The sequence below is a fragment of the Amblyomma maculatum genome, chromosome 6 (genome assembly GCF_055883805.1).
Source record: "Amblyomma maculatum isolate TAMU_Amacu chromosome 6, ASM5588380v1, whole genome shotgun sequence".
Lineage (NCBI taxonomy): Eukaryota > Metazoa > Arthropoda > Arachnida > Ixodida > Ixodidae > Amblyomma > Amblyomma maculatum.
In genome coordinates, this window is record NC_139349.1 from 21,878,749 (window position 1) to 21,906,349 (window position 27,601).

General features: G+C 48.8%; 1 protein-coding gene and 1 long non-coding RNA gene across 4 annotated transcripts in view; one reads left to right on the forward strand and one right to left on the reverse strand.

Annotated features, from left to right (window-relative positions):
- The window catches only part of pnt (ETS transcription factor pointed), a 325,056-nt gene that overhangs the window by 103,869 nt on the left and 193,586 nt on the right, over positions 1–27,601 (reverse strand). For both annotated transcript variants that reach the window (XM_084606204.1, XM_084606203.1), the window contains exon 3: positions 9,848–10,037. In XM_084606204.1, coding sequence (XP_084462330.1) covers positions 9,848–10,037 — 190 coding nt within the window. The remainder of the gene's footprint in view (positions 1–9,847; positions 10,038–27,601) is intronic.
- The window catches only part of LOC146185247 (uncharacterized), a 130,646-nt gene that overhangs the window by 13,604 nt on the left and 89,441 nt on the right, over positions 1–27,601 (forward strand). For both annotated transcript variants that reach the window (XR_014707975.1, XR_014707974.1), the window contains exon 2: positions 24,137–24,378. This is a non-coding gene — a long non-coding RNA (uncharacterized LOC146185247). The remainder of the gene's footprint in view (positions 1–24,136; positions 24,379–27,601) is intronic.

Below are 27,601 nucleotides of genomic sequence, written 5' to 3' on the forward strand. Positions count from 1 at the left end.
CAAAAGGACAGCGACCGATCACGCATTGGGCACGCTTCGAACGAACTAGACAGTGCGATGTTATCGCACCAAATAAACGGGAACGCGGCAGAAAAGATGCGCACGGGGTCTGGAGCGCTTCAACGCTTATCAGCGCTGGTGGGCCAGACAGGCAAACAGCGGAAAGTTCGCCTGGCGCCACAACAAATGTGGCAGAGAAAGTGTGTCGCCCGGCAGTGAAACCGAGTCCGCCGTTAGACGCTCTCCAACCGAAAAAAAATAAGAAGGAAGAGTTTCCGGGAGCACTCGTCTTTCCATTCTTCTTCCATCACGCGTCGCTTAGGTGAATGAAACGCTACTCGCATCGCAAACACCGACGTAGGTGAGAGATAACGCAAAGGTGAGAACGAATCCGCCCCGACAGCGCAACCAAGGCAAGGTCCGCCGATAATGGCGAGCGCTCGGGCGTCCCTCTACAGATACAGGGGTGATAAGATGTTTACTACGGTGGGCACCTTCTTCCCAGTTCGAAATAATGAATCTACGCGGGCTTACGCGCATGAGCCAACGGACTAGAAAACGGAACACACGCGACTCAGTGGAGAAAGAGAGAGAGCGACAGGCTAGAAGATAGCGGATCCGGTTGGTGTGGGCGGACCAAGCGGGATTTTCGCCCGAACGCAAACTTTGCGGTCGACGCAGTAACATAACCGACAAAAGCGGACACACTGGGGCCCTGGACTGAGAGGACACCACCCATGCCGGGAGAATTCCCTTTGTTCAAATAAATTTTGTCGTTCATTCATTTGGGCCCTTTCGCGGCCCAGCTCCAGGTTCCACGACTTCGCCAGACGGCGTTGCAACACACACACACACACACACACACACACACACACACACACACACACACACACACACACACACACACACACACACACACACACACACACACACACACACACACACACACACACACACGCACGCGCGCACACACACACACACACACACACACACACACACACACACACACACACACACACACACACACACACACACACACACACACACACACACACACACACACACACACACACACACACACACACACACACACACACACACACACACACACACACACAAATGCTACTTTAAGGACTTTCAAGGAAAATTAGATTATTAACTAGTAGAAATAACGAAATAGGGTTCGGCTGGTTGTTAGTCAAGGTAAGAATTAAGAGAAAATATATTAGCACCCACGGCGAGGTGGTATGAGTAACCGCCGTCGGATTCATAGAGTCCATCTGTAGATTTATTCATTATAACAGAAAAAGTCGAGTCGGCGCGGCTTCAGCGGTTACGGATTTTTCTCGTTTCCAGTTGCTTTTTTTTTTTTTTTTCCCCATGATACAAATGGCGACTCAGCGCAAGCGCCTGCATGGAACTGCGTTATGCATACGAAAGAATGTATAACTGTGGCCTCCGAGATTTGGTATTTTGAAGCGCCCCTCTCTCGAGACTGGCACGCTCCGCCGGCTGCACTCGGTGCGCTGAAACCCAAAGTCGGCAAAGTTGTCCGTGCACAAGAGTGGACACATGTCTATGGACACACGTCGCTTTCGTGGCGGCAAGGACTCGCGGGAGGCCGGATGTTTACGCTGCAAATTTTCTAGTGCTCTCTTCGGGTAGACTGCAAGCTATGAATAGAAACGGTACTGACGGTTTGTTAGTGCAATGAGCTCAAGCATATGCGCCTTTGCCTCAACGCACCTTCAGCATCAATTGCGGTCTCATTATCATTACGGGTATATAAAGCGAACAGCGTTCTAATATGAATGAGAGAAATTTCACGCGCGCGGCAGCACAGAACATGCGTGAGCGGCCCCGTAATGATAAATAAACAGGGGAATAATTATCTTACCGCGCAGGTGGATCTACCTGACAGTAACATGCGGGGCGGGCGCCTGCAGCAAGACAGATTTCAATGCGACGCCAATAGTGTTCCGAGCGAACGCAGCACAATCGAAGCGACATATCGTGTCATGTTACGCTCAAGCGAATTCGATACGGCCCAACGCGCAGTCAAAGGGCAGTCCCATCCTCCTCTCCAGTTGTCTCTCCTGAGCGAATGGGTTTCAAAGGGTTACGCGCACACGAGCCGAACGGATGATGCCAGCAGCGACGGCGGTGTTCGACTCAGCATCGCGCGTCGAATAAACATGAGTGGCTATGCGGTCGACTCGACGCCGACTCAGCCGCGCGGGAGAAAACCAGACGCGCGGCGCGGGGGATGGAAGGGCAAAGTCTTCGCGCGAATCAAGGCGGCCGGCCAGCCAACGACGATAAACAGCTAGGGCGCGATAAGAGCAACGTAGCCACGATATCTCCACGGGGAACATTTCCATGAAAGGAGAAATCCTTCTCGAGCAGGGTACTACTTATACACGAGTGTGCGCTAGCGTGGGATGCGGTGGAGTCAGACGGCCGAAATGGCCAGAAAAAGAAACCTGAGAACTGCTCCCATTCCGGATAAACGCTGTCGCAAAAGGCTGTGGAACAACGTGCCACAAAGAAACTGATTAGGAAGCGACATATGCGGGCTGCTTTCAACACGCTAACATGAAAGCTGGGACAAAGACGCTGATGTGACTCTTAGATAGGCGTATATCTTGCATTCAGAGCTTATACATTAACCAGCAAGACGCATTTTTACTTTGCTTCAGAAAGTTAACATGATTGCTCCAACGACGGCCTAACTGATGTTTTATTGTTGTTCCTTCGCCCCTACCTTTATCCTTTGCATATTCTAACTACTCTGTCCCCGATGCGCGGTATAGCCACAGGGACCCCTACTGGTCAACACCTCCCCCGCTGTTTGCGTTTCTTCATCCTCTCTCAATGCTGGTAACTCGAGAATGTCCCTGATAGTTGCCCCCGCTCCCTTAAGTTGTAAGCCAATTACCTACAGTGTAACCGCTATTTGTACAACCTTCCTCGCCGTTTGCTTTTCTTCATCCTCTCTCAATGCTGGTAACTCGAGAATGTCCCTGATAGTTGCCCCCGCTGCCTTAAGTTGTAAGCCAGTTACCTACAGTGTAACCGCTATTTGTACAACCTTCCTCGCCGTTTGCTTTTCTTCATCCTCTCTCAATGCTGGTAACTCGAGAATGTCCCTGATAGTTGCCCCCGCTGCCTTAAGTTGTAAGCCAGTTACCTACAGTGTAACCGCTATTTGTACAACCTTCCATAGGCGTTTACCCCGCCAGCGTTTTAATTTTCCGAGCGCTACAGCTCGTTTACCTCGCGCTACTTACACATGGAAAAGAAAATGGCACATCACTCTCTCTACCTCGCTTCGTTACGCTCGGAGCCACACTTTGAGAACTGCACTGTGTGCGCTCTTGACAAGGAGCCTTAACTTTACACGCCCTCCGTGTGTGTTGTACAACCGTTGTTGCTGCAAGTGGCGAAAAAGACACAGCGAGCGCCAAGGCCCGAAGCAATGAGTCGGTAAACGCATGTCGGGCGGTTTAGAGACGAAGACCGTTGTGCAACCGCGGCGGCGTCGCTTGGTCGCGGCGGGCGAACTCGAAGCGCAAGGGCTGTGCCCGGAGAGCTAGCCCCGAGAAGAGGCACGATCCAGCGAGTGTGAGGAGGCATCGCCTTAAAATTCCGAACCCGTAGCCTTTCCTCGCCTTCCTGGCAGTCTGCGACGTTCGGCCGCCGCGCATCTAGGAAGGCGGTGCAGCAACTCGACATTCCCGAGAGCGCTTCGCATGCTGATGGCGAAGGGGAAGTTCCGTTCAGTGTTACGGCCCGTGGATACATACAGTGGTCGTTCCAATAAGACGGGATGGTGACCAAAGTATCCGCGGCCTCTCCCGGACGCCTGCTCTATTTGTCTCGGCGTTCAGTGTGTACATAAGCTGTTTCTTCCCATGCGAATACCATGCGGGCATCTCCCCGAGCTTGCCTGTCGTTGTAAAGCGGCGCAATACACTTTAGAGAAGCAAGGACGTTGTAAGGTGGATTTGACCGCCGAGTGGGCAGCAGTACTCGTTTGTCTCGGAATCGCCTTTAATCCCACTGCATGCAAGTTAAGAGATAGTAAAGTTCAGGTGGCCTTCCTTCTCAATGACGCAGCCAAGCAGGCTTTTGCAAGCGTCAGCAAGTGTGGGTGGTGGACGAGATTTCACCTTTTCTGCTGGGCTATGGGCGCCCAGCCTTATGACAAAAGAAGTATGGACGTTCTGCTTGCACAGAGGCATTTAGGCATCCGTATGCAGTAGGCTCGTCCATGTTTTTTTCCGAAAGCCTCTCAACGGGCTTTTTTACCATATGCAGAGCTATAGCACCCGCAGAAACGGAGGAATTGCAAAGCAACCGGCGACGCATTACGAAAATCAAGAGCGCGGTAAATACATTGCATACAAACAAAAACTCACTTCTCGACAAAATCATTAGCGGTCATTCCTACAGGCATAGCTGAAATTTATTTGACTGGAAAAACTACCCTTGACCTCTCCCTTTTCTACTTGAATGAGTAGCCCCAAACGCTAATAGACTTTCTCTCGTCTTTGTGAAACGTCAGCGAAGAGAACTGCGGTTAAAGCCAACAGAGAAGTTCCTTGGGAAAGGTAGTACCTATATAGAAAGTTCAGTTGCGAAAATCGTCGGCTTAAGAATCCTTCCAGCAGTTATAAAGCAACCTCGCCTATAGCCGGATACAACTTAAAGCACCACCAGACCTTTCTCAAAGGAGAACCTTCACCTGATCACGTCTACCGATTTTCATGAGTCCGCGGTTAATCTCATTAAGCCGCGATAAACTCCATTGCATTTGTCACATCGTGCACTGTCCCGCTAGCAGGTCTAACGGGATTCTCTATGACAATCGGTCGACCCGGCCAATGCCCGCTGGGGGCTCAAGTGTATGTGTGTGTGTGTGGGGGGGGGGGGGGGGGGAGGGGGGGGGGGAGAGTCGCATTTGCCTTGAGTTATATCCGACAATGATGTCCAGAGCACTCGCCTTTATTTCGGGAAGTGGTACGTTCGACTCCGGCTGTCGGCCAGTATATACAATCAGTTTTCTCATACTGGTACGCGTCCCGATCCTGTGTATGCAGTATGCATGTTGCCGTCTCATAAGCGAGCGTAACAATCGCGAGCATGCGGTAAGCTTCCTGGATGCCCGTGTCTGGCACCAGCAAACAAACTGGTGTCTACGATAGGGGCGCGGAACAGGGGCGCTAGGCGGTCAAGGCTGCGCTCTCAGATCGCGCACTGGCCGACTACGCGCTCGCCCCCTCTGGCTGCAGGCGGCTAAGCGACGAGTATTATTCATTGCTCGAGGATGGCTCTCCGGCTGCCCTTCGCGCACAAGGCAATCCGGCTCCAGCTCTCACGCGCTTCTGCCAGTTGCCCGCATGTTTTGCTGTCGCCCTCACTATACTTCTATGCAGCGAGGAGGAACAGGGTATAGGAGATACTATAATGCCTGTTTTCATTCCATGCACGATCGACAATAGGCGTTTTATATCCTTCGAAATGATGGTCAACGCTGGGGCTACTCAAGCAGAAACTTTCGTACTGCCTTAACGCGCTAAGGCAGGTTCAAAACAATCCGCGGAACACCTTTTTTGTGCTCGCAGGCTGAGAGTATTTAAAATCGTTCATAATGTTGCGTTTCATATACCGAGTCCGAAATGATGATGATGATGATGATGATGATGAATGTTTATGGCGCGAGTCCGAAGAGCGTTATGGCAGAAGGTACTTTCGCTAAACAAGATGGGGTTAAGTCCAGGGCTTTCACCTCTTCTGTCATCCCCGGTGGCGCCAGGGATCGAACCCGACATCTCTCGGATGTGAGGTGGATTTTCGAAAGGCTAGGCCACTGCTGCTGTTATGCGACCGAAATATGAGAAACCTGAAAGCTGCAGATATTTGAACACGTGATGGAGAGTTCGGCATCACAAAGCTAGCCCCCGCCCCCGGTCAGTTGCGGAAACCTAACGCTGCACGGAATTACGCGAACGGAGTGCCTAAATGTCGCCCTCTCATTCGTACTAGAAGAAGGTTAGTCAAAACCAACAGAAAAAATGCACGCGTACGCACGGATAAACGGCGACTGTTTAACCCTCTTCCTCCTGCATTGCTCATGCAGGAAGAAGACTCGAAGAAAGCTCATGGAACGAAAGAGCGCGAAGCGGAATATCTTGCCCCGCGATCTCCGATGTATATATTCAAACGGAGCGCAGTTTTCTTTATGATAGATCTGTGCAGGCGCTTTAGAGCTTGCTCATTTGTCTTATGGAACAAATCGTGCAGACGCGCAAGAAAGATACGGGTGGCATACACTGCACATCAATTACGTCTCTCGCTGTCTGCACGCAAAGCGCGCTGGCCAAGCGGACGAATATCGTCACGCGCAAACTTCATCCTTATAGGAGCTGGCACCGCGGTATTCCATTTGGCACGACTCACAACTGCGACCGAAACAACTTTCAGTCGAGCTAGCCAATGTGCGCAATTTTTGGCCGCATTAAAGAGAGCGGTTATTCCCTTAAGAAGAAACGGCACGCGTCGTCCAGGACACGTGTTGCCAACTATAAACAATCCGCCCGTCAAGGTGAAATTCACTGAAGGTCCGCTGGTGACGTAACACCAGGTGCCAAACGGCGCCCATGCGCAAAAAGAAGAAAGACCGCAGGCTTAAGCGAGCGGACTAATAATAACGAAGGCCGAGACTTTCTCCCGCAGCTAGCCGAAGCTCTCGTTTAACTCTGCTCGCAAGCAAAAGAAGGACGCGCTCCGCTGACGGCATAGTAAACAGTCCTTTTGCCAAACGGTGCCGAAGGACAGTGCGCGTTCGATGGCGGAGGTGTTGTGCGTCCAGAATGGTCGAATAGTGTCGCGACCGCGCTGTCTCCGTTTAGGACGCGACATTCCCGACACCGGAGATAAGGTTGACTTTTGAATGTTGCTACTCGCGAATCTGAAACGAGTCCAAACCTATCTTACCTGTAAGGACAAAAGGTTCAGTCTTCTCCGTAGCTACAAGTTTACAAAGTCGCCCAGAATGCACATCTCTATCTACGTGCGCCGTATGAAAATATAGTAAAAGAACCTTGGCGATTCCAGTTGACTTCTGCAGATTCAAGCTGGCATATGATTTACTTAAATCTTCATTTTGGTTATCTGCTCCCGCTCGTTGCAAGCGTTCCAAACTGTAACGCTTCGCTCTCACAGTCAAGGTTTGTTCATTAGTAAAAGAAAAAAAATTCAACGGAATTCTTCAACCGAATGCAAACTCGAGTGTCGTCAAGAAGGAACCAATTAACCCGACGATGACGCGTACGTAAGACTAACTACTGGCCATCCAAAAATAAAGTACTCTAGGTTATGTTTGTGTCCGTGTGCAGAGAGGTGAATTACTGGTGCCTCTATCCTTCATCGTAGAAACGCCATAAGCAGGAGTTGCCTGGATGAACAACACGCCGGCCAAGGTCGAGAAAGTCCCCTTCTTTCTTGGTCACGCGGTGACACATATATGTACGGAGGCAAACCGCCACTACGGTCCGCGTATACGTCAGAGAGGATACGCTAGCTCGTGTATTACATAGCTGCCGCCCTCCTGTGTCACACATCGCTGCGGGGCTTTCCTTGAAGGAAAACCAAATCGCTCGAAAGCGGTAGTCCAGTAGTCCGCTTCCTGCGGGCAATCGGGAGGCAACATAAACGCAGTTGCCGCATGCGAATTAGTGCTTTCACCTTCGCTTCAGTTTTCACATATTCCTTGTTTCTCTTTCATACGCGCTATACGTAGCGGGCCAGCATTGGCGTTATCAGTAGAAATGCTATATACCGTCGCCTCCAATACATAAGGAAGGAAACAGTTTGGCTCAATGTACAGTGGACGATGGAAACAATGAACGAGAACGAAGGAACAAAAAGGAGTTCGAAAAGGTCTGTTTGCGAGCATTGCCGGAAGCTCCTCGACTTTCCTCCTTACGTTCTTCGATGCACACACAACGAAATGTCTGCGAACGGAGCAAATCTTTTCAAACTGTTAAAGTTATTGCTCCTGACAGGGTGCCATGTTGAAACTGAGCGCAAACAGCGGGGCTTAAATGTTTTTTTTTTTTTCCAGAATTTAACTTTCCTGCTTACACGACGTCATCTGGAATGCAAAAAGGAAATTCTGATTTTAAGAGCAAAAAGCCAAATAAAATAAAACTCGTTACAAAGCAAAACGTCAAAACGTTCTGTTCTACGTCGCTATTGCTTCCTGCTGGTTCAGTACACCGCAGAGAAATAAGAAGTTTAAATATGCGGGAAATGTACCGGCACCATTCGCGTGAAAATATAGCATGTGCCTTGGTGGCCAAGAGACTCAGCATGCATCTACGCACTTTGAGCAAAACAACGTATGGTCCTGGCAACAAGGAGGAATTGTTCTTTTTCTGATTTTCTTCCAAATTTCGGCTCCTCAACGAAAGGAAGTCTTCACATTGTACTGCTTCACTAACGGAAAAGCAGAGGCTCCAGACTGATACGCTTCTAACGTTCTCGATGAAAAACGGTGTGAGTTGCGAAAAAAAAAAAAAAAAAGTATGGACAAAGAAGCCAGCAACCGGAGAAAGAAACGGCGTTCCTCAACTTTGTTCTCGGGTCTTCTGTGTCGAATGAAGAAATGAAAATAGCAAGGTAGCTTAAGAGTGGCGCGACCCAATGAATAACGGCTCCCCGGTGTGTCTTCGCAGTGTCGCAAACGCGCTGTTGGCAGCTGCTTGCGGCGACTATTAGTAGCGACGGCAACCCGCGAAGGACAAGGATGCGTCAACTCCGTAAATTTGTCACCAACGCCCTTGATCATCCTTGCCAGCGCGTCTTCTAGCTCACTTTGTTGCATTCCAGTTTGTTATGCTGCTCTTCTTGCGAAAGGTATCGATCTGCGCAGATGACACCATTTCTAAAAGGTATGTTGACATGTCGAATTGAAGTTTTCTCTAGAAACGTGCGAAGCAGTAAACAGTTACTCCTTCGCTAAAACGTAGGTGAATATGTCAAGAAATACCAGCAAGCGGTGTGTGCGTGCTACGTGTAGCTTTAGATTCTTTAGCAAGGTAATTTCTACATCACTGAATCACTTAAGCGAGCAAGGAACCTTGTTTCCTGCATGAATAAGACCTGTCTGGTAAGATAACGCTATTAGCTAATGTCGCAGTTCTCCCTTATATCCTCCCGTCGCTTACAACAAGAGGCGACATGCACGAAGCAAGCATGTCGTAAACTACCTCCAGTACACTCGTGAAAGCTGACAGGTTTACACGTTGGATGTTGATCGATGGAAATCCGAGCAAAAGAGCATTCATGAAAGGCGAAGGACATGCACACCACACAGTTCGGCAATGCTGTTTATGCGACACTCTCTCGTAACCGATATTGCCCAGAAACTTGAACGAATCTTTAGCACCGCGAACAGCAATACCACTAAGGGCTAGTTGATAAATGCATATACAATTTAGACGATGCACATAAATTAGCCAGGTATTCAGCGAAGCTAGCTCAGCAAGTCTGTAATTTTTATTCTCATTTTATTTTTCATTTGTCAAGAACGAACATTTTCTGAGTAGCGCAAGCTACGCACACGGTTTTGGGCACACCGTATACAGTCCATGCACTAGGCGCAGAACTTGGACTTAGTTCTACAACAGGTGCTCGAAGTAAACGTCACAGGGACCCAACGCTGAGGTGGTGGGGTAGTTCGCATGCACCCCACCCACCCCACTCTTCCCATCCTCTCACTCAACCATGGCGCCAGCTGCGCGTGGGCAGAGGGTTAGAGATGAAGAAAAAGAAAACTCACCGAGGGAGCTCTCTTCGGAGAGGTCCGAGAGAGAAGGAACCTTCTGCATGGAGCCTAAGGAGCGCGGACCCGACGGGGGCAGGTCGTCGGGCAGCTCGCGTTTGATGTTCTCGGGTGCGATGAGGGCCACGCCAGACTCGCCACCCATCAGGTCGCCCCGGGTGGGAAGGTCCAGTTGGAATTTGATTTGCTGCAAGATACACAGGGTGGAGAAAAAAAAAAAGTAAGACAGACGTCAGGCGCGTTGTGTATGCATGATGTGAACAACGTCCGACAACGACTGTTTTGCAGACCTGAAAGTCAAGAGCAGTCTCAGTGAACAGCGCCAACAGCAGACGTCGAAAAGCGGAGGAGACTCTAGGCTGCTGCCAGAAGAAATGACAAGGCCTTATACATCGATACTTTTGGCACATGTTCGATAGGCAAAACATGGGCGCGAAGCAAGTGCTGGTTTTTCAATTCTCGCTTCCACCGTTGTATTTTTATTTTTTACCAAGCGTGCTTCACGTAGCGAAATTAATAAAATGTTCGTTTGTTGCTCAAGCGTTTCTCGTAATCCTTACTTACCTCCACATATACCTATTCTGTCGTATGCATGGCTCTCATGCGAACTGATAACACAACGCAGAGAATGGACATTCGAGACAGAATGGGTGCAACGCACTTCCCAAGCCATCTAATGTCGTCACCGACTAAAAACCACCTACTGTGTATAAAGATTCCCGATTTTTCGCTGCATTTTCACTTTGTCTATTTGCGCATTGGGCGATAAAACCACACTAAAGCATCAACGACAGTTTGGTTCGTAGTTTCACTGAACTGCTTCCACGGTCCGTGCATATCACTCAGCGAAGGTGTTTCCCATAACCGGGAGAAGAGTGCAGATACTGGCTGCAAGAATTACACGATGTGGAGATGGGCCAGCACCATTCCTTACAGACGCAGTTAGCTGCAGAACTCGAGGAGAACATACAGAATTGCGAACGTTACACAGCATTGTACTCGTGCTCGAGCTTGCATTTTTCGCTAGGTACACCACGGTATACAAACTGTACTGATTTCAGAACGGTTGTAAGGGATCTAAACACCTGGAGTATGAAGTTCACGACCGATTGCGAAGGGACCAGTAAATTGCATTTGGTCCTTTCACAGTAATGGGGCTACGTAAGTACCACGCAGAACCCGAGCCCCTGCCTACTGTCATCGAAAACCGTCAGCCGCGGCTATCATGTCCGCGCCCAATGCCGCGGGAGAAATTGGATCAGGAGACTCCTCCTTCGACAAAGGAACGGGAGAAAGCCAGCTTACTGACGGGAGGAAACTGACGCGGCGCGAGCAGCGTTATTAGCGGAGGCAGGTGTCAACCACAGATCCCGGGTTCGCACGCTGGGCCCGCGCGCGACTCGCGAAAACCGGCCCTTGAGAAAGCTGGAGCCAGAGCAGGATGCTCTTGGTGCATCGCGACATCGTTTCAACTGGTCCTACAGAGGAGACGATCAGATGCGGGGATTCAGCGAATGGACGGCGAGATGTCAGCGCGATCCCGATTGTGTTGGAGCTTTGGCCTGCCGCCGGCCCCGAAGGATGCAGCCAAAAGAGAATGCCGTCGAGAAGAAAGGTTGTTTTTATTTCCCTCTCCTCGTAATTAGTTCCGCGTTTATCAACTTTTATTTATTTTTTTATTTTTCATATTCTTCTCAGACGATGTGGGAGACGTGGCTATAAGACGGCGCAAAGGTATTCTAGGGGCGCGCTAGCACTCTCAAGCCAGTCGTTCAAGGTATGGGCTTTGCTTGATGCAATTAGAAGGCGTCGGACGCCAAATGCTTAAAATTTAGCGCGCAAGCAGAGTCTCCCAGTGTTGACCATTTCCGAGTTTTGCATAGTACATTTTTTTTTTTTTTGTTTGTTCCCGTACCTCTCCTGTAACATGTATATAAATTCTCCTTTTGGAACGCCTGCACGAAGACCTGCTGGGTCCAGAACAGCTAGCCGGTAGAAAATGTTTATACGCTTTTCATACCCTTTGCCTCAGGTTGATAACCTTTCTTCGGAGAGCGTAAGAATGCTGGAACCGCAAACACACCGACCGAAGACGAAGCGTTGGCTCAGCCAGTCGGCAAAGTGAAATCGGATAGAAATACATAGCGCACAGGACTCCACACATGCTTCCTTCACTACCTTCTCCACCATTCTCGCCCTTTTCTTTTTGTTCCTGTGGCCTGGACTCCTTGGGGGCCAAAAGGAGCCATTTATTACGTCGCAAATGCTGAGCGCAGCAGCGCTTGCTAAAACCAACCCGACGGCTCGAAGGCATCAATCAAACACTCGATATAGTGACACGCTACGCGGTGCCTGCCGTGAGTCTCGACGCTTGAAAACAACCGAAGGCATCCATCCTCACCCCCTCCGTTGGATCCATCTTTAACTACAGGCCGAATGCTGCGCAGAAAAGGACATCACCGAATAGAGAAAACGAAAAGCAAAGAAGGGCGTGAAGACCACGCAAAGAAATGCTTCCGCAGAAATTTGTCCGCCAGTCTGCGCAGGCGCAGTCGCGAGGGGAATACTATAGTGCGGCAGAAGCCAATCGCTCAGGAAACCCTGTGTCCCCCACGACTTGGTGCCGCAAGTGGTCCGTTCGTTATCAACCGGCAAAATATGTAGCTCTCCCTCCTTGCGTCCATTTCGAGGCTGTCTTATTTTTGCTCCTTCTCTCTTCCTCTCGGAGCAGTATACGTGTGCGCAACACTTCCGAAGTACACACCAAGAAGGGACCACACGGAGTAGAGTTTCCGTGGTCCCACGATCCTCCTGACTCCCGTATATCGAGACAACTGGGAAGGAGACGAACGAGGAGTACGAAGAGAAGAAAAAGAAAGATGGAGAGAGATGGGTGCCTTCTTGTTTTTCCCACGGGCGACAGGTTGCTGCCGCGTGGTCGCCGCGGTACCAACGACCTCCGCCCGCTCGGTGGCGTCGCCGCTAAACGCCCTGCCTCTTTTTCTTAATGCCAACTCGTGTGCGAAGCGCCCAGTCTTGTCGCTTATTAGGATTTAGTTATATACTTATCCCTTGTTTCAATTTCTCTCTTCCATTTCGCCGGAGCACATATATTCTTCTCGAGATTACGCCGCGCTTTACCGTATTCCGGAGCGCGCACTGTTTTGCAGTCGGTTTTATGCTCGAATCGCGCTGTGCAAGCGCGCTCGGCGATGTTGATTTCCCGGCTGGCGTTTTTCTTCGGGCACCGGCTGTGCTCTTAGTGAGAGACAAGGCTTGTGACGTGGCACCACAGTGGGCACAGTATACATAGCGAAACACATTATCGATCATTTGTATGGTCTTTGTAATATCGATTACTTTTAATCGATAAATTATGACAATCCAAGTCAACAATTCAATGTTATTTGAGGACTGGTAATCGGAATTTTTTATTTAGTCAGCCATCTAACAATACTCCGTCCACTAACAAGCCATCCCAGGTCGCGAGTGTTTGCCGAATTCTTGAAAATTTGTGCTGACTTGGCGCAGCCGCCTCGAGAGACAAATTCACGGAATGTTAGTACGCTGCTTTGATCATTTAGACTTTTTTTATTTATTTTTTTTCGACCGGCGCTTCTCTCTGAACTCCGTCACGTCGTATTGAACAACCATGGTGCACCGCGTGCAGCTGGTCTCCGCCAACCGAGCCGACTGTCGTCTTTTCGTCGATGGGGAGAAATTCGCGTGGGTGTCGCTTACCGGCGACGCAAACAATCGCGATGACGCGCCTCCGGCGACGACACCGCGAGCATTCCGTCTATCCGTCGCCGAGGCGCGGAAAGCTCGCCGCGGCGCGAATGGACGAGTGACGGAACTGAGTGTCAGGCGAGGCACCTTTACATGGAGATCGCGGACAAACATACAGGGCATAAGCACGATGTTATAGCTATTACCGCTCACTGCGAGCGCCGTGCACTGAAACCCCTTGATCGTCCGCTTAAAAATAACGTGGACATAATTTTTCAGTCACTGTGATAATGATGGCGATAGATATTTCAAGCGCCAGAGCGCCAAACAAATGGGCTAAGTTCGGTCAAGTCACTTTACTTTTATTTCTGACAACACTGGCCTCTGCAGCGCAGTATGAGTGTTTCCTTTCTGTCCATATCTTACTGCCCTTCTGATGTGTAAGCCCGCCCAAACCGAAACTTTATCATACGAAGCGCGGTCTTGCAAGCAATTTTATGTCTTCTACAGCTGTATCGTTTTCGCGGTCCTGCATTCTGCTATGGCCAAGCTGGAAATTCACGTTCTGCATTCATAATTTAGGCGAGCGAGGAGAGGTATGAGTACTTGCAGGCGATCGTGCGGCGATCGGGAATGCAAGCTTTCTTCATGTATTCGCAACAGTCCAAAGGGCAGAAGTTCTGACATTACTGCTACAGAAACAATAGAGTGATGAAAAGTTGTTCCCAAAGGTACGATACTGAGTGTTTCATACCGTGGGAATCACGGCGTAGGGATGCACTAGCGTTATCGTCAAGTCTGACGCATACGCCAGATAGACATATGCTACTGGAATGTCACAACTAGCGGATCGTGATGCAGAATGGAGTGATGGTAAATGGAGACAACGGTACAGATAAAGTGTGTGTGTGTGTGTGTGTGTGTGTGTGTGTGTGTGTGTGTGTGTGTGTGTGTGTGTGTGTGTGTGTGTGTGTGTGTGTGTGTGTGTGTGTGTGTGTGTGTGTGTGTGTGTGTGTGTGTGTGTGTGTGTGTGTGTGTGTGTGTGTGTGTGTGTGTGTGTGTGTGTGTGTGTGTGTGTGTGTGTGTGTGTGTGTGTGTGTGTGTGTGTGTGTGTGTGTGTGTGTGTGTGTGTGTGTGTGTGTGTGTGTGTGTGTGTGTGTGTGTGTGTGTGTGTGTGTGTGTGTGTGTGTGTGTGTGTGTGTGTGTGTGTGTGTGTGTGTGTGTGTGTGTGTGTGTGTGTGTGTGTGTGTGTGTGTGTGTGTGTGTGTGTGTGTGTGTGTGTGTGTGTGTGTGTGTGTGTGTGTGTGTGTGTGTGTGTGTGTGTGTGTGTGTGTGTGTGTGTGTGTGTGTGTGTGTGTGTGTGTGTGTGTGTGTGTGTGTGTGTGTGTGTGTGTGTGTGTGTGTGTGTGTGTTACACATACGTACAGCGGAACGACTCCTAAATCCTCTGCCGTCTCATTCATTACGAACTTCCTGACCGCAATGCTAGGGACTTTTTGTTTACGCGCCCACTATAATCGGATTTACGGTTTGGATTTTTTTTAATTAACACTAACGGACGCTCAGCTAGGTAGAACCTAACAACGATCTCAACTTCACCGGACGCGTGAAAACGAGGTAAGGGCTCCGAACATTTCAGGTAGAATTTGACGCACAGAAATATGTTCGTAGCCGACATATGCCGAATTCCGTTTTCTTTACATCAGCGTTCTAACATCCCCTATAAGTTGCTATTTTGAATTATTCTCTCTTCTTTTTCTCGCTTCTTAGCCTTGACTGTAATTTAAATCGAGAATGCATTATACATCATATTCAGCTTGTTAGCAGCCTGCACATTACTAAGACAAACTGTCAACGATGACATTTCCTGCGGTGCAGGTGTTCAATTTTCGTGCGCCTTCGGGGAGCTACCTGTCGCGATGGTTCAGTAATAGCTTTGACGCTTGACTGCTGACCCTAATGTTCCAGCATCGTATGCGTTTAACACGCACGCCACTCCTCGTGGAATTCTAGACAGTTGCGACTGACATAGGCCACTTTACGTGGGAGTTCGATTACGAGCCCCTAATTCCAGTTTCGGCGACCGCATTACTTCTAAGTCGACCGAGGCAAGCTTGCACCCATCGATGGCGACCGACTGAAGCTGACGCAAGATGATTTTTCTACGAATTCCAAAAGAAACCCGAGAGCGGGGGCCTGTCGCGGAAGAGGAAATACAAAAGCAAAGAGGGGGGGGGGGGGGGGGGGGGCAAAGCGAAGAGACCGCACACGTGGCATGGCCGCGAGATGAAAAATGCTTCCATTCATCGGCGAAGAATTTCTTCCCACGCACGAAGAGCCAGCATATGAGTATAGTTGCCATTCTGCAAACACACGCAGCGGGCCACCACCGAGATATCTCTGCATGGTCTAGCTACCCGGTACCTAAGGTGTGGCGTGCAGAGACTCCACGCAGAGCTTGACGCGCATCTTTACGGACACGATAACTGAAGGGGACCGCGAAATAAATGGATAGATCCGACAAGAAAAAGAAAAAAAAAGTGTGCATGTATAAGACAGTATATAAGTGGAACTTCCCTTGACAAGCCCCGCAAACGCTCCTCTGAAACCTTTTGTTCTACCGATTGCTCGCAACTTACCACTAGAGTTCGCTATATGGCCCAACGTCCGCTGCTTTCGTTGGCCGCTCTGTCTTGCAAGAGAAACTACGTGTCGCCTTCCAGCAGGTGCAGCACATATATGCTATGAAGGATTGCGCTGCAATATAGTGCTGCGCCAGGCGGCCATTGGCTCATCGCAACTATATACGAAGAGATTTACACAACAGCCTGCGAAAGACGGGTCATCCGGTTCGCGTACTCGCCGTAGGTCATCCACGCGACATGACAAACGACGCCTTGTAAATCATACAAGCGTTCATGCAGCGGTAATAATAATATTGCACTACGGTGGTACAAAATTTGCCACATCGCGCATACGAACTTAGTGATTTTTTGTTTTCTCTGTTGTGGTCGTGAGCCACTTATAAGAACCCCGCAGTGGAATAGGAAAATGCGCAATCTGCGCGGCGTGCTCGGCAAAACCAACATGGTCGACGGTTCATCCTGAGTTTATATATATATATATATATATATATATATATATATATATATATATAAGAAACTAGAGCTTTCGTAAAGCCGAGCTGCATTTCTTTTCAGTCTACATAGTGAAACAGCAGAGTTAGTAGGTGCTTGTGAAAACAAACTAACCTGCGTCAGAAATCTGAGCGCGCGTCACGTCATTTAAAAAATGTGAAGTCCAAAAGTTAGCCACATAAAGTGTGAGGAATGAAAGAACGATGGCGAGTCGTGCTTTCGAATCAGAAACATTTGCCCTGCAGTGCTGACTCATGCGCCAATTTTAACCCACAAAATAGTGCGCTAAACGCAATAAAAGCTGCTTTTCATCGTGCAGAGTTCCAAGCACAGGCAGGTTATAATTTTTTGCGCCCCATTGACGCAGGCGACACAGGAAGTATAGGAGCAAGAAAAACCGTGCCATCTACAAAACGTAATTCATCAGCGAACTTCTTTCAGTACCATTCTGTGACTTTGGAGGCGAGGCCTTTTAATTTTCGTCTCTCATCTAGCCTCGTAGAATTACTTCTTTACAGATCTTTAGTTCGTACTAAACTGCATCTATCTGGGACCCCAGTCAAGAGACGATCATCAACCAACTTAATTCTGTGCATTACCGGACAACACGCTTCATTTTTTTCTAATTATCATCGCAAATCCAGCGCCACTGTTAAGAAAGCAAGCATCATATTACCAATGTTATCACATCGTAAAAAAATATTCCGTCTTTGCCTGTTTCATAAGATAGCGTGACAGCCCCATCCTTCAGAATAAATTGATAACCCCCTATTGTTTCAGCTCGAATCGACCACGGTTATAAGGTTGGTGTTCCCCCTTCATAACACATCAATCATATCATTAATCCCCAGCCCATAAGCTGGGTTGGAATCACCTTTCCCGTTTTGTTGTTAAAATATCTGATAATTCTGAGTTGCTTTGGCTAACCTGATGACCACAGGAAATTGCAGCATTGTCCCTGTTTTCTTTCTTTAGCTGGTCACGGAAATCGTTTAAAACGGGTAGTATATTTGTGTGTTTTTTCTTTTTTTTTTTTGTAGCCACATATTACTGCATTGAGTGCCATTTTTCTTTTCATGTTTCTTTGTCTTCAAAAGTCCCGCTTATGGTTTGTATGTTTATATTGTTAGCTTCATTTATTCTATAGATTTAACCTCTTCGCTTCTTGTTCCCCGGGAACCGCACCTATAATTAGTTATATGTGTTTACTGTTTTTGTTTTGAACTTTCTTGAAAAGTACCCTCACCCCCCCCCCCCTCCTTCCTCTTTGCCATGCCCAATGGACCTGACGGGAATGAAATGAACAAATAGAATAAATAAATAATAATTTCGTCCAAGGCACTTCATAAATCACGTCATCATTACGCCACCTTCATCTCCTAGCATCACACTGGAGAGTTCTTGCGTAACCTGCGCGAATTTCCCGAGTCCCCAACTTATAAAGCACATTCAGGGACGCGATGACGAACAAGAGACGACAAGGTGATCGTCACATGAATCGCCAACAGCGAACAACACTAAACAGCTGGATAAGACGTTGAATAACCGGGGTATAAATCTTATCGCTTTCCAGCGACCGCACTGGCCCCATTCGCGGAAGAAACAAAAACAAGGAAAGACCTCCGCACTGCTTTCGGCGTTACTTCCGCTTTCCTGTTCGGTAAAGCTACGCGGAAACAGTGCGAGACCATTGGCGCGGGCAGGTGCAAGCCGCCCTTGCTTCTGCTCCCTCTCCACAAGCGGTGGGGTGCGAACCCGACCGTCCTTGACATGATGCAAACAGTTACAGAACAGCGACCGGTATAGAAAGGACCACGAACGAGCAGGAGTACATTGCGAAAAAAAAAAAAAAAACTGGGAAGGGGGCGCATAAGGAGTCCCAGGGAACGCAAAAGTAAAGAAAGAAAAAGTAAGAGGGAAACAACAGCCCGCAGACTGAAAAAAGATGAATAAGGCAAGAGTGAGGGAGAGAACTCCTTTTCTCAATTCTTTGTAGATAGTAGCTGCAAAGTGGGTTTTGCCGGCGACCGTGGAAAGTGACGCCCTTTCATTTCAGCCCCTTCCTCCCCATTCACCCGTGCACCCTCCATTTTTCCAGATTGCTTCTCTCTTTTTCCCTTTGCCTGCTGGCACATTGCGATCGCATTTTCTGCTTCATATTGAGTGCGGGTTAAATGAAGAATGCATGTAACGTAAATTCCACTCCATAAGTAAGCCCGTTTTACGGGCTAGTGAATGATACTTGCCCTCAGTCGATCAGGTATAGAAAGAAGCAAGCGAGGGCATCTCTACGACCTAAAAGAGTTATTGTCGACAGATTGCAATGCCTCTGAACACAGCTATCCTTATATCTACACCTAACTATCACTGGAAAAAGAAATTCCACCGTGAGATTGCGATTAATCATAACGCATAAAAGAGCTCTCAAAGCGCCCCCCCCCCCCCCTCCTCCTCCCTTTATGGTTTCGGTTTTCGCTAGGACAGGCATTTCCTGTATCAATTTGATTATATGCCTCTACTTCACTGAGCGAATGCAACTCCTGTGGTTGGCAGTACCAGTCACGGATCGTAAACAGCAACGAGCAGACCCCACCAGTGACGTCACATGCAAACTACTTAGACAATGTTTGCTCCTGGTATTACGGGCGTCCTCCCCGGACTCAGAGACTCCTCAGTGTACGCCGGATCAGGTTTCGATATAGGAATTAGCAAAATAACCAGGTTTTCGCCCATGATTTCTGGTTTCAAGCACAGCGACCGTTATGACATCGCTGCAAGCTATTCTTAATGACACACCGGCAGTAATTGATTGCACTGGTTATTTTGAGATCAGTGTTTCTGTTACAAAATCACAGCCGACGCTGGGCGAGAAAATACGCGCATGTATTCCTGCTATGTCTCGCATGCATTTGCGTTTCGATTTGTTCACAGTTTGCCCCCCACGACAAAGCTTTGAGATTGAAACGAACAGCCAAGCATCCCGGATGCCTGAGCAAGCTTCTCAAGAGCTGGCCTCGCTAATCTTAATTCCCACGCGCATTTCTTCAGGGCCGCTGCCGCGCACGAGTCGACGTAAACATGGACAGATTCTAGTTGGAAGGACACGCGAAAAAGAAATATATTTCAGTGAAAGATGAAGCAGAAGCTACTCCTCGACGGAGGGAGGTCCGAGATGAACCCAGATGAGACCACCACTGTGTGCACCCTCCTTTTCCTCTTCAGCCTCCTTTCTCTCTGCATGGCGGTGCACCCGCCCAAAGCCTGCAAGGCGGGAGACACCAGCGCTCTACAAGACAGCCAGCCGGTGGCGCACAGGAGTAGGCGAGAGTGAAGAACCGGGAAGGGGACCGACACGACGCCGTGCGACCTTTCACCCCGGACCGTGGGAACAACACCTGCAGCGCCCGCCACCCCAGCCGTTTTCCACCATTCAGGGCCAATACCACGCGGGCAGACTGTGTGTTAGCAGTGCGTGCGTGCGTGAACACGCTCCTGTTCTGCAGGAACTGGCGTGTTCAAAGAACGTTTGCGAGTGGCGCATACGCCGCCGTTCTTAGCCGCCTCAGCTTCTTCTACTAGCGCCATCTCGCACTATATGGACGAAAACCGCGCCATCCCGTATGTTCCCGATAAGCCCTCTGCCTTGTGCCACCGAAACTCTCACTCTTCCATTCCTCCCTCCTCCTCCTCCTCTCATGCGTACGGTTTTTTCTTCTGCGACTCCCTCTCCACCCAATTCTTCGTCTTCTTTTGGGTTCAAAAACGCGTTCCTTTGACGCGGGTGTACACCATCGTTAAAGAACTCTATTGCTCCGCAGCTTTCGGAAGGGCCTTCGCGGCAGCTGATGTCTCACAGGCTTGGAACCAGGTGGGGCTCGCTGTGTGGCGGCGATTAATGCACGGCGGAGCGAAAAAAGTTACGTATATAATGCCAGAAAGGTTTAGTTGTGACGCCAAACGATGCGATAAAGACGTAGCCAAGCTTTCGGGAAAGGTTCAGCTTAGATGGGTTCGCTTAACTGTCCCAATATCAGCATGTTGACTTGTTTTTTTTTCCCCCTGTCAATATTATTCGACTGAGACCACCATATATCATAAGAGGTCTTCGGTGAAAATGCGATGACCTCTTTTCACTCGTCTGCGGTATAATTAAGGAGTTAGCTGACGCAAGACCATCGCGAGGAAGACAGCTTATATAAGCGAAGAGGAGCTATCTAGCTTCAGGCGCGAGCGTAATTTACGTCATGTTCGGTTCGGCACGCAGCCTCGTAAACTGACGCGACTGGCAGCGCCAAATGCGCCAACCAAACAAGGCCGGAAGGTCACACGCTGTAAGGGGAAATGCCTGGTGCGCATATATATGCAAGCCGAGAAAACGCGCGCAGCGAGTTTCCACACGAAAGGGGCAACAGTTTTTTTTTTTTTTTTCTTGAGCCTTATGCCTCTAGTGCGCGCGCTTTTCCCGCGAAGTCGGGTGCTGCCGAGTTTCATCAAAAGCGCGCGAAACTAGACGGCCGCCAATAAATTCACTCGAGTGGGTTTGCGTTGCAATGCTGACGTTTCGGCAGCGTTCACTTGGCGTAAACTCCGAGGCAAGAAAAAGGAGTCCGAAAAGGAGGACCACGGCGGACATCGTGCTGCAACTTGTTTTTTATAGATTCTCTGAAATCAGTCCTGTCGTTAAAACCTTTAAAGCTGATTTTGAATTTATGAACAAAGAAAACAAGAGTAGGCGGCTGTTGCATTTGTAGCTTACGTTGTTTCATTGCTTGAATGGTGAGCAAGTTTCTGAGGGAACTAACACCCGAGATCTGCTCAGCTTCCTTCAGTTTATCTTCTTCTTCTTTGTTTTTTTATTTTTTTTCCTTACAGTGAATTACTCTTGGGCGACACTGGCCATTCTATATATACTTATCTTTTCTGAAGCTACCTTCCTGTGAGATGTCTCCATGTTAGACACAGCAAAATGTGCACCCCCCCCCCCTCCTCCTCCTCCGTATCCGAAAGGTGTAAAGAGTATTAATAAATAGACAGTTAAATGTGGTGGTGAGAGAGGGGGGCTTATTCACCGATTCAGCGAAAACTGCGATTGTCGAAACCATTAATATTGGTTTCGACAATCGCATTGTGGGTTGCTCGCCCACAATGGGGCGAGCAAAGTCAATGAAGGAAGCTTCCAAACTTCAAGTTTACAAGGATCATTTCCTCATTTTGGGGCACCTCTCAAAACGGAAAAAGAAAAGAACAAAAGAAAAGTTGAGGGGGTGCCTACCGGTACACATTATATACTTTATGATTTTGCGCCGGTTTCAATGATCCGCTCTAACAACAGCGGTGTACGGACATGGTCTTTTTCGTCCGGATGAAAAAAAAAAAAAAAAAAAAAAAAAAAAAAAAAAAAGATTTTATTCTGGCCTCACCGGCAGACAGATCAGCTGTTTAAGCCCTCATCAAGTGAGTGCTGCAGTTTCGTACGTCCGGACAACAGTGAACCACAATATAGTGTGGTAGACGGGAATCTCCACGCCGCGTGTCCCCAGAAACACCGCCAGTTTCGGTCATTTGCAATAGCTTTCCCCGCCGGGGTGGCGCAGTGGTTACGGCGCTCGACTACTGTTCCCAAGGATGCGGGATCGAATCCCGGCCTCGGCGGCCGCTTTTCGATGGAGGCGAAAAGCAAGGCGCCCGTGTGCTGTGCGATGTCAGTGCACGTTAAAGAACCCCAGGTGGTCGAAATTTCCGGAGTCCTCCACTACGGCGTCTCTCATAGCCTGAGTCGCTTTGGGACGTTAAACCCCACAAACCAACCAACCAACCAATAGCTTTCAGCAACGCAACCACAGAAATCGGCGGGTTATAATGACATCTGAAGGGCCTCATCTCTGTGCCCTTGGAGTACTGGATGCGAGGAAAAAAAAAAAAAAAAAAATCTGTTCATTTCTTTTTTTCTCTCTTCCTTTCTTTTTTTTTCTTTTTTTTGGAGAAGGACACGCGACGCTATGCAAGTTACCAATTCAATTTGCAGAACTCAGAAAGAAATGCCGTAGCATTGTGTTCAAAAGGCAAGAGGCAGCAGCGCCGCTACGTCGTTCCCTATTGGCGATTTCACTGCACTGTCTATATATATATATATATATATATATATATATATATATATATATATATATATATATACACACACACACCTAACACACACACACACACACACACACACACACACACACACACACACACACACACACACACACACACACACACACACACACACACACACACACACACACACACACACACACACACACACACACACACACACACACACACACACACACATATAACTAATCACCGCGACAGTTACGCATGAGTCGCGGGGTCTTTCAAAGGCTCGGCAACCCTCTCTCCCCAGCTATATGCAAATCATTCTCTTTTCCACTTTGCCTACAGGTGCGCTCTGCAAGAACGAAGGTAATCCCTCGACCAGTGAACCCTCAGAGAGAACTTGAATGGAGTCAGATGCTATCGCGAAGCATCGCCAAGAACCTCCGCGGTTGGACGATGGTAGCTCAGTCGCAAGTGCGTGAGAAAGAGAAAAAAAGAGAGAGACGGCATTCCCCTCCAGCAGTCGCAGCGTAGCGCCCGCGACGGGGTCGAGCCTGTTGCGAACAAGCGGGATAACAGCCGGAGACCACTGCGCCTAATGAGGGTTAATAGACTACAAACCGGTCGACGAAGAGCCAGTCCGAGCTGGGGGGCGTCTTCGATGCAGTTGCGCCGATCTGCTGACTCCCTCTTTCTTTCTCTGTCACCGTCCACAGTCTGCCCCTTATAGCGAATAAATGATGGCAAACGCGCTGAAGTGATCCCATGCTGCGTGCTTGTCACGGGAAACTTTGCGGGAAGGAAGTATACAGGAGAGGTGACAGTACATAGTGTTCACGTCGTGGCGGGGATCTGTCGTGAGGCACCTCTCTCTCTCTCTCTCTCTCTCTCTCTCTCTCTCTCTCTCTCTCTCTCTCTCTCTCTCTCTCTGTGTGTGTGTGTGTGTGTGCGTGCGTGCGTGTGTGTGTGTGTGTGTGTGTGTGTGTGTGTGTGTGTGTGTGTGTGTGTGTGTGTGTGTGTGTGTGTGTGTGTGTGTGTGTGTGTGTGTGTGTGTGTGTGTGTGTGTGTGTGTGTGTGTGTGTGTGTGTGTGTGTGTGTGTGTGTGTGTGTGTGTGTGTGTGTGTGTGTGTGTGTGTGTGTGTGTGTGTGTGTGTGTGTGTGTGTGTGTGTGTGTGTGTGTGTGTGTGTGTGTTTCATTCACGCAGGGTTGCGCAAGCAACCCTTTTGTGTGTGTGTGTGTCATTGATAAGCGTCCCGGCAGAACGGGCCAGCCAGTCGAGAAGTGCATGCTCGATGTGAGAGATACCTTGTACCCTTGCAGGTGTTCTGAGCGTGGCAGCAGCTTGCCTCGGGAGCAGCCACAAGGGGTCAGCCGCGTTGGCACTGCGACTGAACACAGGATGGTCCGCGATAAGACACGTGTAGACAAGAGGACGAGGCGAACCGACTCCAGCCGGACATATCTGGTCTCAAGAGGCAAAACTGCCGCCTCTATTGTATGCCCGAGCTGTAACTGCTCGCAACACACACTCGCACATCCATTTCCGCAGTTTTGTATCTCAGGTACGAAATTCTTTCTTTCCCGGAGTGTGCAGACTTGCTGCGCTGATCTGTTGTTCCACTGAGGTGGAGTGTGCACGATGGTGAAATGATTATACAGATAATGCGCCATCAGATTGCGACAAATCCTGTCCGATATATACGCTGCATGTACGAAACTTCGCTCATCGTAACATGTCGCCTCTGCGGCATAATCCAGACTACACTGACATATGCGCCTTGTAGATAGCGGCCAAATGCGTAGTTATAAGCAGAATACGTGCAGCGGTTCTGAGCCGTGGGATTATACCAGGTGTTTCAGCGAACACTTTCTAAAATTCATAATACAAGCAGTTAAAAATAGAAGAAAAATATTTGCAGAAAGAAAATCTCTGTTTCGGTGGGCATAATTTACTGCAAAGCCTTTTTGATTTTGATGCTAACTAAATTTAATAACTATTTAATTAGCGAAATTTTGCTGGAAGTACCTATAGGCAGTTTGAAAGCGCGCATATGACGATGCCATATATCAGGTTTTGAGGTCTAATTTATTAATTTTGCAGAGCGTTGTAACGCACGAAATTTCGGCGTTTTCATTTTCTCTCTCACGAAACCGAAACTGTCGACGTCAGACACGGATTAAGATTAGTGCATACGCGACGACCGCTGATGACGTGTTGCAGCGACTGCGACGCCGAATCGCTGTATTGTGCGACGCCATGTAGAATATTTAACTTCGCAGCTTGCCGCGAGGAAAATCAGTCCTTTCGAACAACGTGGTCATCCTTTTTGAGAGCGATGGAAAAGAAAACGCACGACACGAACACAGAAGAGCAAGCAGTTCGAATTTGGCGCCATCATCGCGGCCACACGTCGGCAGCGCACGTCCCTTCTGCACCGAGCTTCATGTGCGTCCAATGCCTTCAGTGTAGGTTCCAGGCGGGGAGAAAAAACAGAGCCGAACTTCTTCGAGCTGCGGTGCTTTAGAAAGAGAGTTATCCTTCAAAACTATTATGACATCGTGTCGTTCGCGGCTTTGGATTCCCCATTCGCACCAACTACTCAACTGAGTTAATTAAAAAAAATAATTATAGACTTTTTGTCAATCAGTTGTAAATTTTAAACTTTTGCAGGAAACTGTATTCGCCTCCGCCAAGACTGAGAGTTTGTACTTGCAGATATATACACAATATTGTCTTGAACTCCCTATATTTAGCAATTTTCGAAAGCGTTCGTTGAAACCTTCGATATAAATGACAGCAATTAACTGGACAAAGGGAACTCTATAGTTTTCGTATTACTTCAGCCTTTGTGTACTTAGACTGAACGAACGTGGTTCGAAATCTAACATTGACAATGAATCAGAAAGTTTTAACAATGCTATATACAGGGCTAGTGACTAAATTCAGCATACGCAACAAAAAAAGTTTATATCTATGAAGCCAGAGAAAAAGAAGTCAATTTTATGGTGGCAAGATTGACACAGCTAACTGCGTGTTCCAGAGCTGCTGGAGGTACTTCGTCGTGAAGGACCTCGAATGTAGGTTTCTTTGTGATGCACCCAAATTTCCGTACAAGAGTATTTTTGCATTTCGACTCTGGATCGGCTGCCGAGGTCACAAACCAGACCCGTTGCTTTCATGTTCGCGATATGCGCTGAGCCACTACAGCGGTGCTAAGCCAATCAAGTGAAAGAAAGGCGTTTCAGCTTTCCGACTGGCGGGGAGCATTTTCTTCAAAGCCGTTGCTTCCGAAAAGCGAGCGCACAGCGGCAACCACACTCACAAACGAGCCCGAAATAAGCGCTGTAATTAGGGAAGCCGCTCGCTTTCTCAAAAGTTGCTAGTACGGCGCCAACGTTACCCTGCCGCCTGTACCCTCTCCGCCCCATACCACCTGTCGCCTCTCCCTCTTTACCACTGTCCCCCCTCCCGCCTCGTGCGATTCGTATATACGTTCGTTTCCTTCTCTTTCCAAAAGCAGAGTGGAAACAAGGAAGACAACTGGCGCATCTCGGAAGCTGTCGTGCGTTGTCGCATAGGAACGATAACGGATGGAGTCCTCTCCGGGGCGTCTATTTTATCTTCTTTGTTTCTTCGTCATAGAGGGGGTATCCAAGAGCCCCACTTTCAAACACACACACTTGTGGCTGTGCAAGGCGACAACAACAAATGCATGTTAACTGCCGCTGCTCGACGAATGCAGCCCGCGTGAAGGAGAAAGAAGGCTTAATGAGCGAGAGATGATAGGCAGGAGACGTTAACTCGAGCGCTTGGGGATAGGCTCAAGACGCGTACATGCAGTTTTTTTTCTTTTTTTTTTTTTGTTTAGTTGGGTGGTAGCAAAAAGAAGCAAGAACGAAAAAAAAATCACAAAAGTAGTGCCTGCAAAAAGAAGGCGCAGGGGGGCGGGCAACAGTGCTCGGCTGAAACGGTCTGCCGAGAATATAATGGACGACGGGCGACTCTCTCATCTTCGCGTATAGTTCAACCAAGAAACGCACAGAGCTCCCGCTGCTCTCGCCTATGACAGGCAGACAGATGAAAGAAAACGAAAAGTGTGGCAGTGAAGGAGAAGGAGCAAATTAAGCATAAAAGCGAAGTGAGCTTGGGGAAGCAACAAAGGAGACGAGAGACAACAAAAATGAGAACCTCACTGCGCGGAGGTCTAAAAACGCCAACCCACCGGCAGGGAAGGAATGGAAGAAGTAAAGGAAGAGCAAAACACAAGAGTTGGTGGTTGGCGCTCAAACGGAACTGCGGAAAGGAGACAGGGGAGGGAAGGGGAGAGGGGGTACATGCGGGCAAGGAGAATTCATGAGGAGGACAGGTAAGAACAGGTGGGAAACCGAACGGTGCTACGACCATGCCTACGACAGCTAGGTGCAAGGAAGCGGCGTCAAGCAGCGAACGGCGCACAAGACGAGAGTGGCAACTGAAAGGATGAGGGGAAGCGGCAGGCGACGCGGCAAGAAAGCAGGTATTGCTACTACATTTACTACTGCTACGCCGATTATCCGGATCTTAGGGAAGGAGAAATGCTACTAGCGCCAATGAGTGTGGTAGAAGCCGGGCCACTAGAGGGTAGCGACAGCCCTCTCATGGGGTGCAGTTTGGTCGGAGAAATTGCCGATATATACAGAACCCCAGCCTTTTGGCTGTAGAAGGAGTTATCCAGTAAAAAAAGAGCCGCTGCTCAAGACTGTCCTCGAAGCAGCTAAGAAGGTCGCTGCATCCCTCACTTGTGA